The 16,430-nt window shown below is 44.4% G+C and overlaps 1 protein-coding gene across 4 annotated transcripts in view; it reads right to left on the bottom strand.

Annotated features, from left to right (window-relative positions):
* Positions 1 to 3,093: 3,093 nt before the first annotated feature.
* SAMD11 (sterile alpha motif domain containing 11) overlaps positions 3,094 to 16,430 on the bottom strand; it is a 229,184-nt gene continuing 215,847 nt past the window's right edge. For all 4 annotated transcript variants that reach the window (XM_063943120.1, XM_063943121.1, XM_063943122.1 and 1 more), the window contains exons 9-14: positions 15,949 to 16,064; positions 15,062 to 15,140; positions 13,867 to 14,570; positions 8,476 to 8,600; positions 6,455 to 6,565; positions 3,094 to 4,558 (exon numbers count right to left, since the gene is read on the bottom strand). In XM_063943120.1, the coding sequence (XP_063799190.1) occupies positions 4,319 to 4,558; positions 6,455 to 6,565; positions 8,476 to 8,600; positions 13,867 to 14,570; positions 15,062 to 15,140; positions 15,949 to 16,064 (1,375 nt within the window). In that variant the 3' untranslated portion in view covers positions 3,094 to 4,318. The remainder of the gene's footprint in view (positions 4,559 to 6,454; positions 6,566 to 8,475; positions 8,601 to 13,866; positions 14,571 to 15,061; positions 15,141 to 15,948; positions 16,065 to 16,430) is intronic.

The following is a 16,430-nucleotide window of genomic DNA, read 5'->3' as shown; positions in this document are numbered from 1 at the left end:
GCTGTCATCTGCACATGCACAGTAGCATATCAGGTTGGAGGTAGCACCTTCCTGCAGACTCTGGGTCAAAGTGCCCAGTGTGTATACAACATAAGAGACCGTGCAGAGTCCTGCTCTCCCAACAAGAATTTATAACAATTAGAAAGTTTGTGTGAAATTCTAACTAGGAAACGGTTTCAAAAGTTGGTTGACACATACTGTAACTGCAATGACGGATCATCGATTTTGTGTAAATGTGGCAGGTAACAAGAAAAAATCAAAAAAACAACTTGATTGTAAGCTCTTCAAGTGTGATGGTTTCCCTGGTCTTTTGAGATATAGAATTCCCAATCTATAGGTTAGCTGCTAGGCCTGCAGCACTGTTGGACTATATAAATTCCATAGTAATAGAAAGTTCCTGTGCAGCTTAGATTTTGTTATACTGTATGCTGTTATGGGACTTGGACGCTCATACTGTACAATACAATATATCCCTAATGTCAATGGACCATAGTTTTCACACGTTCTATAGCGGTGGCTCAAATATGATTTGCGTCTGTATACACTATTTATATTAATCACACATTTTATGGGAATTATAAACTCACAGAACCCACCTCAGTTAATTAAATTATCCATCTGTGCAGAGCCATGGATTTACCTAAAACCTGGACCGTTATGGTATCTTGAGGACAATATTTGAGAACCTCTGGGTTCGAGGACATTATTCCAGAAGTCTTATGATATTACCATAAAAGTTGTACTTTTTTTACCCATGATAGTTAGTGTTGATAGTCTTGTATGTTGATCTTGGGTTCTTTGCAACTTCTTGGGAGTCTGATCTTTAGGGTGAATTTATTGGGACACTTGCACCTGGGAAGATTTTAAATGGTCTTTAGTGTTCTAAATTTGTAATCTCTGTGTAAAACTGGCTACACACCTATACAATCGTGGGCCCGTTCTCCCGATATCGGGATATTGATTGTATAAGTGACTATGGCGTGCCGATGGAGGAGCATTAGCCGATAAACTGCTTATAATTGTCCTGCAACGGGAAGGGATTGGGAGGTTGCATTTTATGTGCTGCAGAACCAAACTCACCCCCCATACAACATAAAATACACATCAGTATTGTATGTGTGTGATCGGGTGTTGCAGTAGGTCAAGCCAGGGAGACACTGGTCTGATCGGGAGCGTTAATCCGATCAGCAGGGTGATTGTATAGGTTAAGGCTTCAGATTGTTTGGAAATGATCTATTTAGCTGTATGTGCAGTAATAAGTGATTTTCTGTGATTACTGCAGATTACTTTGTTCATTGGCGTGATGCTAACAGACCTGAATGCTATAGACTGAACTTGTCAGTGTTTCTCCTTCTATACTGTTGTGGTAGAAAATAATGAAGTGCACTTGGTACAACAGACCTATCTCAAATTACAGTCTTTATTAATTTGGAAGCAATAACGGTGTACTTGTTTACATGTAATCATGTTGATTTAATTTTTTGTTGAATAAATAAGGATTAGGTAAAACTTGTTATGGGGGTTATGTGCTTAGATCAGATTTTAGGACTCTGAGCACTGGATGATTCCATTCTGATGAATTAAAAAACAAAAAAAACACATTTAAAGAGCAGGGATTGTACTTATTCATGTGACTTGGCAGCTTCCAGCAAGGAAGACGGTATATCTGTTGTTGGTAACTAATTGCATAGTGAATTACCCAAATGCATAGTCATGCGCAGAAGCCGAAACGGGCATGCTGCTCTGGGACATCCCACTGCCGCTAGGTAACGGACTACCTCCTCCACCCCATGCTCTGGCAGGGATATTCAATTAGCCCCAAAAAGACATCGGTAGTAATATCCCCCGATGTTTCTTCGGGTGTTGCGGTCGGGCTATTCGATTAGCTCGTCTGTTAAAAAGTGCATTTACACCTGTAAACACACAGGTTCAGTGAAACCTGTGTGTTTTCGGGTGAAATAGCACCATTTTCAGATAAAAACAGGGCTGTTATCGAGGATTTCGCTTCGCCTACCGGAGGCAGGTGAAACAAAATCCCCAATAAGCTGTGGCACATGCCAGATCATTGGGGCCAATTAGATAGCCCCCCCAGCGAAACTTTACACCCGACTGTAGGTGCGGATAATTGAATATCCCCCTATGCTCACTAGGGCGGCCCAGGTATGCAGTTTATGTTCTGGATGTGGGGTGCAGGGGGGGGGATTGTGGTTGGGGGTGGGAGAGTAGACCATAATGTGGATGAGGGGACAAGTCCCAGACAGGCACCCTCGTATCGGCTTCTGAGCACGTCTATGCCCCAATGCACTGCTTCAGGAGAAATATATCCATCGTGGTAGACAGTAACATTATGAGAATTTTGCTTAGATATTAAGGAACTTTGAAAATGTTTTTTCCCCCCAAAGCAGCAAAATTAGGTAGCGGAGCATAAAGCACTGATTAGAAGCATGATTCTCCTAAATAGAGAACACAGTGCAGCAGCAATGCTATTCTACAGCAAAGTATGATATCAGACAGGCATAAGTACATATTGTGAGAAAACCCATATCCATTAGACATTTCGTTTTGTTAGCTTTGTCAGTGTTGTACAAGTTAGGCTAATATATGACTGGTTGGTATTGGTTACAGCATGTTAGCAAATAAGGAATTCTGTTGCTTGCCCCTTTCCAATCCAGAAGACCTGGAATGTGTACACCATAGCTCTGGCATAAGGGTAATCATACAAAATGAGGATATAAAGAAAGTGAACCCTTTTTGAAATCGCTAATAATATGATTGGCGTTTCTGCTACAGGGTCATTATCCGCTCTGATAATACAGATCAATGCTGCCTATATTAGAATGAACAGTATTATCTCTGAAGTGACGCACCATAAAGATCATGACCTACTTGCCTGTGCGTCTCCTCATGACGTCAGTCTACTAATACAGTATTTGGATTTAAATACACTATCCCAAGAAGGAATTATCCAACATCTTTCTTTTCTTCTTAGTTATCACCGAGGGAATACTTAGTGTTGTCTGGGAATATGCAGCTCCTACACCTACAAAGCTATACCATAGTAATGTCCCATTTCTAATACTGTCAACACACAAGTCACTTGTATAACTTTGTTTTTATTATTATTATTATTATTAGAACTTGCTGCTATGCAGCATCTTCTGGTGAGCTGTTAAGGTCTGAGTCTTAATAAACAACAAAAAAATTGCTAATTGTACCGCTGATATACTTTCATTTGTTTTTCCAATAAAAATGAACATAATCTGTCAATGAGCATGAGTAGATGACACAAAACATGTAAACAAAATAAACCCTTAAAAAAACCAACACAAGGGTGAGTACCATAGAGATACCTATGAGAGTCTTTGGGGGAGGGGGTATTTCTGTCCATTTCCAGTAGTTCACCAGTACCACCTCTGGCTCGGGTCCGTGACAGTGACCAACATCTGTTGTGAAAAGCACTGCCACAGGGATTAAGGATTGTCCAAAGCAGAAGACGTTGACTTTGTCCACCTCGTGTCTATACCCATTTTTATCTACATACATATGCAGAGAAAATCAAGGCAGAAAGCATGAGACACTGTCTAATTTTCTTCCCCCCCAGAATGCCGAGCATTACGGATTGGTGGGAACAATCCCTTGAAGCAGTATAGACTGAAGTAGAACCCGATTCCAGCACTGTACTGACGCCAGCCAGGAAGGAGGCAGCGCGGTTATTCTTTGGTACAATATTAAGTTGCTGGAGATGCATAGACAGCATAAGAAAGCAGGGAGAGCCAGACAGGAGAAAAACACGATTGTTGTCCTTCTCTTAACAACACATTTCAAGTCCATAGTCTAAAATAATTCACCATTACACTGTTCTAATACCCTGAATGTGGGGTACTTTCCTGCCTCCCCTGGCCGCAGTATGTGTGGTATAGGGTATGCATGACCAAGTATGACTGTGACTTGTCTTGTATTCAACCCCCTAATTTCCTTATGCTTGTCCTACTCCTGTTATCGTCTTCAGTTTTCCAGGTATTTCTGGAATATATTTGTCCACCTCTCTTTGATCGCTTTACAAAGGTGTCACTGGAAATAAAAATATATACATATATATATTTATCTATCTGTCTCACCCACTGAGGGTGCAGGGACTTTACGTCCAAGTTGTCCATTCTTTGCTTAATTTGTTGTTTTGTTGCAAACCCTCTGGGTTATTTTAGTCTTAAGCAGCTGAAAGGATAGCAGCTACCCCGAAGCAAAGTATCCCTTCTGATTCAAAGCTCCGGCTCCAGCAAGCAGCGGTTAGAATATCCAGCTATAGGACAGGGCACAGTTAAGAAAGGGATTTAGCAGGTTCATTTAAGTATGTTGTGCTGCCATTCTCATGTTTCGGGGAGATACGGCTGGAGGGCAGGAGAGCGCTGGGGAATGGAGATCCGGCACTGCCAGTAGAGGGAGGTCTAATCTCGGTGCTTCCCAGGTCTCTGTCTGGCGCTCGCAGGCTAGGGTGCTGTAGGGGGAATGCCACAGGAAAACTGGCCATGTACAGAACTCGTCCAATTCTCTTAGCGACCTGCATGGTAAAGAACACACCAATGAGAAACCGTCCATGTTCCATCTAGATATTGAACATATACATATTGGGAACAGTATTGAAATACGTTTACCCATCACACAACAAGCTTCCCTCAGCAATGTAATTGGACCAACAAAGTAACAGCCACACAGCTGACTAGCACTAGATTTGCCGACTCTTACGCAAAATAAGTGGCTTCTTTTGACAAAAATCCAATGAAACCATCCATAATGAATTCCTACAGTGTCTGTAAACATGCCCTATAGGCTAACTGGTAGATTATAGGACCTGTGTACAATGTGTTTAAGGGACGCCATAATGACAATGTATACAATTTGGGCAATAGAACAGAAGATTGCTTGTTATGGTGGCCAGAGAAACTAGGTCTCCAAAACCAGCACACACCAGTAATTTACTGGGAGTTTATACTGTTCAGCTCCAGAACACATACAAATGACAAGTGTGCGGCAAGCCAATCAGAGATCAGCAGTCTCTTTCTAGGCAGTACATTGCTCTCCAATAATATATACTAAAGCTGACCCCAGCAGTGGTGAACCCAGTCTGGTAAGTTCGCAAGAGTTGGAGGTTTCCTGGGCAAGAACTCCTTGTAACCCCTCCTCTCTCTCCCCACCCCCCAACATTTTTATTTTATTTGAACTAAAACGATCTGCTGCTAATCATTGTACTTGTGTGGAAGATGCTATCCTATCCGACTAACCATTGCCCAAGCCACCTGAGATCACTTTCCTAACAAGTCCACGATCTATAGCTGTGACAGCGGTGTGTCTGTAGCACAAAACCAAGGATTTTTATTTTTGAATCCAACCGTTTCCTGCGCCCCTGAGGTCAGTGCATAGCGATGCATGGGACCAGGATTCATCTACTTGAGTCAGGATGAAACACAGAACTCCGCCCATTCATATGATTTACAGCAGACAATTACACATTAGTTGTAGTATGGTGCTTTGTGGCATCACTAATGCCATGACAGATCTGATGTAGGTTACACTATGAATGTATATGTTGCATACTCTCAGTGCATGTACTTCATCTACGAGTACTGCATATACTGGACAGGTTGAACTACTCAACTAAACACATCCCTACTCTATTCCAGATTAACCCCCCCCCCCCCCCCCCCCCCATCACCACCACTGCTTCCCCAAATCCAATAATCTAGCCCAGGAGAGTAACCTGCTAGTCAGACCCCTCCCCATCCTGTTAAACTGCAGCACATTTCTAACGAATTGATCCACGGGGAACAATTGGCCAAAGAACCTTTTTATTACACCCGTCATAAACAGCCAGGGCTGGAGGGAAAGCCATAAACTTCAGTTACCACTTTATTATAAGGCCTGCAGGCCATAGCACAATCCTATTATACTGTGATAGTGTTTAAGTGTGTGATACAGTCTGCAGTTTCTCTGTGTGAAAAGGTAAAAATATCATTACACTCACAGGGGCTGTGCAGGAATTGCTCCAGAAATCTGAGTTATGGTTGGGTTTGCACCAAAACACTATTTTTTTACATAAATAACGGTATATGCCTGTTTTGCAGTGTGAAGGTGTAATGGTTGCATGGTAGGATTTTACATACTAGCGCTAGTGCGCCCACTGTGCAATTTTGTGCCAGTCTGAGAATCAGTGCTAATCCTATGTAACTTACAATTACAAGGGCCACTATTGTCAGCACTACGAAAATGACCATACGATTAACACAGAACATGTGATTAATAACATGGGCATAGCAATGCATACTGAGTGCCCATGTAGCTAGAATTCCCTGTATGTGTAATCTCACCCTCCCACTTGCTCCCCACTATGTGCCACTGCATCTGTGTTTGCAGGTCCCACACATTTCTATGACCTATAATATAGATCTGCTGAAAATACCTGTGCTCTGATTTTTAGTGCTGGGCCAAGTTTCAGACCCATGTTATTCAGTAAGTGCTCTTCAGTCAGCAGAGGCAGAGTCTCCCCATCTATACAGTGCTCCCGAAACACCTGCAACAGAGGAACGGGAAGATCACATTACCACCTCCACTACAAGGGTTCTCTGTAGCACCACGTAAGGATAGTACATACAAGATACATAAATCAGCGATGAACCAGTAACTTCTTTATCGTTCACATTCTACCTTAGAGTTTTTATTTTCTCTAGCATTAGGTTTTCCCATTGAAAGCAATCCACACTGTCAAACGGACATTCGTTTAGCAGGGGGTCCTGACAGAAACGTGTCAACGTTACCAAAGTAATTAATGGTGGATTGTGGGCACCTTGATGCAAATTGCAGCAAAGATAGGGAAAAGCGCACATGCACCTTTTTGAAGGGACATTATTTATTGAGCAAGTTCTTTATATTCCACAGCGCTTTACATAGGTTATTTCAGGTATTCATTATCAGTCCCTGCTTCCTTGTTGCCTGGTATGGTAGGAAAACCCACACAAACACGGGGAGAACATAAAAACATCACAGACTGGCCGTGGTTGAGAATTGAACTCATGACTTCAGATGCAGCAATGCTAACCATTATGCCATCTATGCTGTCCACATTACTGAAACCCTGATGCAAGTCGCACTTACTCATGCAAATTAAGTTATAGTGCTGGAACTGACTTACAAGCAAGTACTTATTGGAGTATTCAGTTTTCCCATTTCCTGCACAGTTTGTGAAACAAAAGGGAGTACTGTGACTTTTGAATCACCCTGTACTCTGTATGCATGGTGTATTGTGATTTGTAGCATCTCTGTACTCCTAGTCAGGCCAAACCTCCCAACACATTTCTGGCACATCTACTCCCGTCACTTCCATGGGGAGGGGGGCACACTGATTCCTATGCAGAGTTGGTTGCATTCCACATGCACGCCCAACTCAGAATAGATGGCAAAGTGCAGCCTTACCCTCCAGAGGGATTATGGGGCAGATGTATTAAGCTTAGTAGAGTGATAAAGTGGAGAGAGATAAAGTACCAGACAATCAGCTCCTAACTGTCATGTTACAGGCTGTGTTTAAAAAAAAAAACCCAGGAGCTTATTGGCTGGTACTTTATCTCTCTCCCTTTTATCATGCTTCAAGGCTATGTATATCTGCCCTTGTGATTACGTGCGTGTCCGACACTAGGTAAGGTCCTGTATGTGCACTCTTTCTTGTAATCCTCCTCCTCACTCTCAGGTAAGGGCAACCAAACACGCCCTCCTAGGCCTGTCATTTCCTGACCAGACAGATGGCACTGCCCTTTAGGCTACTAGTAGCCGACCCTTTCTGTGAAATGTTCTTCTCTCACACAAGACAAACACCTATTTGCATACTTGCAGGTGTGAAGACTATTTAATTTTTTTTTAGAACAGTAAACTGGATCCTTCCTAACGAAGTGTACCGTGTATATTCCACTCCCGTGTACACTTTCCGCCGACTGTAAAGCACTGCGAATTAGGCTGGTGATATAGAATAAATGCTAATAAATGAATATATCTGTCCTGACTCACACTTATTTGGAATGCTTTGCTCCCAGTCTGCAGACTGGCTGTCACTCCCTGTACTTTCTTGCACTCTCCCCCCTCCTCCCTCCCTGGCTGAGACTGCAACCCGCCTTACTCTCTGGTCCAGCTACAGGGAGGGGGGAGTGTGGCAGTGCAGGTGGTTTTAATGAAGCATGTCATAAGGGGATTAGCACGGGAAAGAGGAAGGGAAAAACCAGCAGCCGTCAGCCTTCCCCTCTCAGACTGCGCTGGAGCCATAGTAGAAATAAGGGGTAGTAAAAGGGACGGTTACAGGGCATCCTCTGACCTCTAATGAGCAATACAGCGCCAGTCGCCTCTTCTAATGAGGAGTAAGTGGCACAGAATCAGGGAGAATAAGCCCAGTGGTATAATTTGGCGTATAAATAGCGGGCACATAGCAGGGTGGATTACCTGTGTGTATTCCGTGCAGCCTGATAGACTGCCCACAAAGCTGCACACATCATCCACTGTCCATTTGCTGAGGTCCTCCAGCACCACACTCTCCTCTCCGTCCATGAAGAGACCCCCCATGGCACCTGATGAGGATGGGGGAAGGGAAGATGAGCAGGCAAGTGAGAAGGAAGGCGAGGGGGTAGGAAGACAAGGTGAAGAAGGATGAAGAGGTTGTGTGAGGAAAGGCAGAGGTGGGGGAATGGAGAGAGAGGAAGAGGCATTAATCATTAAAATCCCACGAACAAAACAAGACGGCAGCAAGATGAACATATTCTGTAACCTAACATACATCTTTAATGACCTGTCAACACCATGCAGGGTACAGACTCTGCTCTCCCACAATGTTTTGTGGGGAGAACTCTCCAACTGAGAAGTTAGAAGAGAGAGCACATTGTGGCATGAGACTAGGAGGCCCCTGGTAGATGAGCTGTATTTGTATGTGTGATGGGCGAGATGGGACAGAGAGAGGTCAGCCTGCTTGCAGCGGTTGGGAGAGGAACAAAAATGAATTCAGCACAATTTATTCTGAGCACAGCCTGAGGTCAGACCCTGCCGCTAGCTTCCCAAGGCCCACATCTCATAGAGAAGGTGGGTGACTGGAGCTGGGAACAGCTTCCCAATTAGCCACTTCCTCAGGCTCTTGGCACGGTGTCTGGTAGGGAAGAGACAGAATAAGCAGGGCTCACGGTCTCTCCCCAGACCCAGGGCTCAGGGCAGATAACAATGCCACCTATAATTGGGGATAGTGGGCGATTAGCAAACAGTTAAAAGCAGTTGCTGTTTCCAGGTCTACATCTCCCATGCAATGTGCACCCAGGCAGTAAACATACCCCCCTCCCTTCACGGTCAGGGTACACAGGCGGGGCTGTGGTGAGAGCGGCTCATGCCAGGTTGCGTTAATTGTACTCAGGGCCGGGGATCGATAGAAAGGATTTTAGCTTCCTGAGCTGTCCCTGGGGGGTGTGGGGGGAGCTGAAGGGGGAGAATTGCTGGCAGTCCCATATCTCACACACTAGAGGAAGACAAGGTCAGTCACAGAGATGCAGACAGGATGGGGGCCAGGACTGGCACTGATAAACAACCCCCTCCCCTCCCTCTTCTCACTTCATCCACCCACCACAGCTCGCAGCCATGCAGGCACATGGAGCACAGAGGTCAGCGGAGTATTACAGCATAGTGACAGGATGCACAGCTGCCGAGCCTGCCCTGGCCCCTGCTTTATAGGGCTCCCAGGGTCTCTAAAAGTCCTGGCTGAGCCGGCAGCTTCCATCATCTCAGCAACTAGCCTTTAACCCTTTCAAGACAGTGAATTCCTTCTGAATGTGCCGCAAAAGAAGGGCATTATATGAGGGCCAGTTCTGGTGCAAAAGGATGGATGTACAGTAACACCTGCAGCGTCTCATTAAAGTGACAGGCATGAGTCCTTTATACACACCATGAAAATATTTATACGCAGTCAGGACCTGTTTAGTAACTATATAAAGGCCCATCACTGACCAAACTATCATAAAGCACAAAACACGTGTTTCATCACTACCTAGCTAAAGCTTAACTCATTTTACCATCATTGCAAAGCCATAAGATGTGCGAGTCGTTACACAGTGACAGGAGGATCCGGTCTCTCGGTCGACAAGACTTAAGTCGACCACTATTGGTCGACATGGTTTCTAGGTCGACAGGGACTCTATGTCGACATGACAAAACGTCGACATGCGTTTTTAAACCTTTTTTTAAATGTTTTTCATACTTTACGATCCACGTGGACTACAATTGAGAATAGTAACCTGTGCCGAGCGCAGCGAGGCACCTTGCCTTAAGCATGGCGTGCAAAGCGAGCCATGCGAGGGGACACGGTCCACTAACTGGGGTTCCCGGTCACTCTACGGAGAAAACAACACCAACATTTTTTTTTAAACTCATGTCAACCTAGTACATGTTGACCTAGAAACTATGTCGACCTACTTACTGTCGATTAATAGTGGTCGACCTAGACACTGTCGACCTAAGTCTTGTCTATCTAACATACCACACTGATACAGGAAGGCCTGTGCGCCTGGCTTCCTCCTCACTGTGTACGTCACAGCAGTGTTGTGCAATGGGGTATAAAACATAACAACCAAGAATGTCAGAATCTGATTGGTTGCTCTGGGTACCAGCTTCCCTACCTGTCTCCTGATACACACACTTGCAGCTGGTGAATATGGAGTACTGTAATACATTATGCAACTGTGAACTTGGTGTTGCTGTTCATTTTCAACACAAGTTTATGCACTATCCTCTGTACACCTGACCTATAAAGAGTATTTCTCACATGGTTGTCTTAAAGACACTGGTAAAATATAAATAAAACCACCAAATACTGCGGTTCTCAGCACTAATCTTTATGGAAACAGGACTAAGATTACAAGAAGTAGTTTGTCTTTTTATTACTTGTAAGTAGATTTCAGCCTCTATACTGTGATACTGAATGTTGCCTGGATCATAAACAGAGCAGGTAAACCTACAAGTTACACGCTGTTACCTGTGTGATAAGAGAGGACATAACTATAGGAATTAGAGATCCTAATTTCATTAAGGACTCTGGAGGATGCAGAGCTAATGTGCATCCCCGGGTATGGTCAATGGTAATTCTCATTCTTATTATGTCCCCATCCATGACGCTGATCTGTGGTCTACAGATTACTAAATCTTTTGTGGTCAGTTATTAGATTATTCATCTGGTAACTCAGAGGGGGCGATTCAGTTTGTGGGCATGGCCGTGAGGTGTCGGGGGCCTGACAGCCCCTCTCGCCCAACAGTATCACATTTTTTTCCTTGCACCTCATACAGCAGCGCATTAAGATCTGCAATATTGAGCTCCCGTATTAAGCAGTGATTGAATACGGCCCACAGTGTGGAGTAACATTAAATTAAACAGGACAAGGTTTCTGACACCCCCTGTAGACCACAGGGGATGTGGAGATTTGTTCTATGCGGAGACTGTGCAGTGTCCAGGTAATATTACCCATAAAATCGGTGTTTAAAACCAATAAACAAAGTGTCTGCGCAGAAAAAGCACAATCCAGGTATATACAATTCCTGCTCTGGTTTAACCAAGCATGATTTTAGGTGCTTCAGCTTTAATGAGAGAAGCAGGAGCCAGGGCCCTAGGGTTGATAAGGGCTAGCAAGGGGGAGGTGTTGCTTTAACAGGAAGCCTTTGGAACAGTGATAGGAATTCCATTCTCCTAATGTATTGAAAAATCAATATTGCTAAATCCAGTCCCGGTGCAGCTGTCTTACTCAATTACAGGCTGCGTGAGCCTGGACAGACGAAGAAGGGGAGAGAGGTGGAGGGAAGACGAGGTCCCCACACACCAAGCAATGGGCAACCTGTCAATCCCCCTAATGCCTTTTCCCTTAACCCATTCTGTGTTTGATATAGGCAATATAGAACTGTGTGTGTGTGTGTGTGTGTGTGTGTGCGTGTGTGTGTGTGTATGTATGTATGTATGTATGTATGTATATATATATATATATATAATGACACACATACACACACACATATATATTATATATACATGCAGGCACACAAACACACAGATTTGTAAACTTACAGCTAGCCTCCCTGCATGTTAAACCGTCCTTCTTTTCACGCCATGCCGTGGTGTGACTCGGTAGTGCCAAGCGTCTTTACGTGCAATGTTTTTCATTAAAATTAGTCTTATTTGCAAACCGGATGCACAAGCAGACTCTGCTGATTAGAATGATGGTAGTCATTCCGAGTTGTTCGCTCGCTAGCTGCTTTTAGCAGCCGTGCAAACGCTAAGCCGCCGCCCTCTGGGAGTGTATTTTAGCTTAGCAGAAGTGCGAACGAAAGGATCGCAGAGCGGCTACAAAATAATTTTGTGCAGTTTCAGAGTAGCTCCAGACCTACTCAGTGCTTGTGATCACTTCAGACTAATCAGTTCCTATTTTGACGTCACGAACACGCCCTGCATTCGGCCAGCCACGCCTACGTTTCCCCAGCCACGCCTGCGTTTTTATCTGGCATGCCTGCGTTTTTCCGCACACTCCCTGAAAATGGTCAGTTGACACCCAGAAACGCCCACTTCCTGTCAATCACTCTGCAGCCAGCAGTGCGACTGAAAAACTTCGCTAGACCTTGTGTGAAACTACATCGTTCGTTGTAATAGTACGACGCGCGTGCACATTGCGCCACATACACATGCGCAAAAGTGCAGATTTTTAGCCTGATCGCTGCGCTGAGACCGAAATCTGCTAGCGAACAACTCGGAATGACCCCCGATATGCATGCCTATATTCTGTGTGTAAACGCGGCTGTATCTGTTTTCTACAAAACACTGACATACCATTTTGTATGCAGTTACAGCCACGGATGCACAGAGAATATAGGCATGCCACATATCATTTTAATCAGCAGAGCGATGCGAATATTATGTATTTTTCGGCCCCCCCTCCAAAAAAAAACAAAAAGACACCCAATGGTAATGGAGTTACACAGGACCTGTCAGCTCACTCACACTACGCATCTCCTGCTACGTGTCGTATTGAGACAAGATGCACAAGGACACATCTGTATACACACGCACACGGCCAGCACAACCCGCTCAGCAAAGGGATGCAAAGAAGGGGAGGTGACAGGTTGGAGAGGCACTGCAATCCTGCTGATGTCCGTTGTTGCGGCTGGCTGCTGCTACGCCTGTCAAACAGTATGACAGGCAGCGATGCCGGCAGCTACATGGGAATGAGGGAGTGGTGCTACACAGAACCAGGTTGCTGTATGTCAGAGGGAAAGTATGAGCTGCTACAGATCCAGCCATCCAGACTTTGTTAGATAAGTGGAGGGAAAAGAGATAGTGTGTGTGTGTTTGTGTGTATAAGAGCCAATGCTGTGGGCATTGTGTGTAAGTGCCACTGCTGTGGGCATTATGTTTTAATGTTGCATTTAACAGTTCAGTTTTAGCCCATTCACTGCCAGAGATATACAATTACACTTTGGCAGTTCTGTACCCGGGGCAGTAAATGTGTCATGTGTTTTGCAGCTGACATGTCCATGTACCTGACACTTTTTGTATATGCCACATAAAATCAGTGTAAAAGTATTGTTTTCACTGGGCCCAAATTGGGAGAATTTCCTAAGCTGACAGCTCGTGTATCCTGGTGAGCCTATAAAGAGGAAACACGGCAGAGAGGTGATCATTATTTAATGTAATTTGTGGCTCACTAAGCATTACTGTACTAGAACCCTGCTTATTTGGTTTTACTCGAGGAAAGACAGTGGTGTCATTTCATGATGCAAGCCAAAACATCCGTTAGTGTATGATTTAAACCTGGGAATGGTACCTACCTGTGTGGAAATAAGGGTTGACTGCATAGGGAAATCCAAAGGGAAGCGGCTGAGGTGGAGGCACTGAGCTGGAGGGCAAATATTTCCCCTCCCCTTTGCTGATTCCTGGTCCCAAGAGATGTGTGGGTGACTCAGCAGGACCGCAGGTGAGGATTTGGTGAGTGTGTGAGTCACCCGACTCTTTTATGGACTCTCCTCCTTTAAGGGCATCTTTACCCTCTTGTAGTTCATGGGAAGAGGAGGAGGCGCCACGTTCAGCTCTTAAGCTGTCAGTCTTCTCCTCCGCCTCACTCTCTGAATCTTTCATCTCCTCGTCGTTACCATCAGATGCCCCCTCCCGCATACGCTGCTCCAAGAGTTCCTTTGCTTCCCCGTGGTTTCCTTGAGGCTCCATCCGGTGGTGTGCAGACTTTCGACTTGCCCTCCTCCCACTCTGGGATTCTTTAGGAGGTGGTATGCTGGGGATTCCTTGGTGGTTTAGGGAGAGCAGAGGGGTGTTATTGTGCCTGAGTACAAGCATGGCATTCCTTCTGGATAGTTCCTCTCTTAAAGGGTGGCCCTCCGGGAGCTCATGCATGTTGCGCAGTGCAGGGTGGTCAGGGGGTAAACCATGGTGAAGACTCAGTGGGTCACTAGCTAAAATCCGCTGTCTGTGCAGATTCTCCAGCTCCTTCTGACGTATAATCTCTGCAGACATTTCAAGTCTTCAAAATATGTAAAAAAAACAAAACAAAATATAAGACCACAATTGAAATAAAATGGGAAGTTGATAAAGAATATCACACTGACTCCACCGATCATTTCAGAGTTACTCAACCATATATTGTCTTCGACACAATAGCTAACAGGAGACTTCATATTACAGTGGATGCTCAGTTTAACTGCATTAGATAATGCAAATGGCCAAGAGGGGTGGTAGCAGTAGCATGTACATAGCCAAAGACTGAATTCCAGGATGTGTACAATAATGCAACCCAGTACCCCTGCCAGGTCTCCTGTCCAATCAGAATATAGTTACGGAAAGTAAGGTGTTATGTAAGTGATTTGGTGTAGAGTGAGGAAGTCAAATCCAGGCAATGGATCTCTTGGGACACACAAAAAGAGATCTCCATAGACAAATGAAATTGCTGCAAATACCTATCATTTTAACAAAAGCAAATTATTTAAGGGGCGTGGAAAGTAGAGTCATAGTCACCTGGCCAGGTTCTGTTTCCGTAGAATTTCCTGCTGTCGTGCAAACATTTCTGCCTGGGCTGGCTGCAAGAACCCATAACCTGCAGTACAGATAGGATATATACAGTAAGCCAAATGGTTATTTAAAATGGTTTATTTTTAAAGAATGGTTTTGAAAACTGATGCCGTCTTAGAGAACAAGTCAAATCAAAATGGTTTGTTTGCTTCTTTGCATAAGATTATATGCAAAATGTATCTTGCTAAACATTCCACACAAACAATGTGTCTATACGCCACAGTCGCCTTATAAGGTGATAACGGTACATATTTAAAGAACTCTGTCAGTCACCACTTCCCGTTACTGTCCAACGTGACCCATTGCACCAGTACACAGTTATCAGCAGCTGTTCATTCTACAGAGGGCTCTATTCATGAAGCAGTGAAGAAGTGAGCCAGCGGAGAAGTTGCCCATGGCAACCAATCAGCTGCTACATAGATTTATATAGAATTCACTTGATAAATGTTACTTCAATGCGGACTGGTTGCCATGGGCAACTTCTCAACTGGCTCACTTCTCCACTCTTTTCCCTGCTTCATGAATAGACCCCTTAGGGGTCTATTTACTAAGCCTTGGATGGAGATAAAGTCGCTGGAGATAAAGTACCGGCCAATCGGCTCCTGTCATTTTTTAAACCCAGCCTGTGGCATGACAGTTAGGAGCCGATTGGCCGGTACTTTATCTCCAGCGACTTTATCTCCATCCAAAACTTAGTAAATAGCCCACTTAGTCTCCAAATGTATCATTGACCTGTGCTGATTTAAATGCTTGACGTGTAAGGAGTCTTTGTAACATTGATAATTCAGTCACCACCCATTGTATGGAAAGTCCCCTATTCCTCTGATGCATACCTGGACTCTGACACAAAGCTGATGGCACCCCAAGAAATGGTGGCCGTAGGTGTGGCCCCAGGGTGATATGAGGTGCATTCTGTGGGGACAGCAGTGGAGGCGGATGAGACATCTCCCTGGGAAGGAATCAAAATTACATTCTTATTAAATGCACAATTAATATAGTTACCGTAATCTGTTCATACATAATGAGTACAGGCAATGCAAGAAAAGTGATATTTTCACACTATTACAAGCCATTAGAATTTAATAAACCGATGCCGGCGGAACAGACTGCCATTATTACAGTAAATGGAGCCAGTATTTGTCTTTCCATAATCAAGCTTGATGGTAACATCAATATCAATTATAACTGGAAAGTAATAACTGCGGTAACTGTGTCAGTAAAGAGCTAAAGTATTTTAATGGCAGTGATTTTCCTGCAGCAGTGCGAGTCTCATACACAGCGGAGGCCAGGTGTGTCTACGTCACAGCCATGGTCT

Source organism: Pseudophryne corroboree, chromosome 10, assembly GCF_028390025.1.
Source record: "Pseudophryne corroboree isolate aPseCor3 chromosome 10, aPseCor3.hap2, whole genome shotgun sequence".
Lineage (NCBI taxonomy): Eukaryota > Metazoa > Chordata > Amphibia > Anura > Myobatrachidae > Pseudophryne > Pseudophryne corroboree.
Note: the sequence above shows the minus strand (reverse complement) of the source record. Positions and strands in the feature narration are given on the sequence as shown.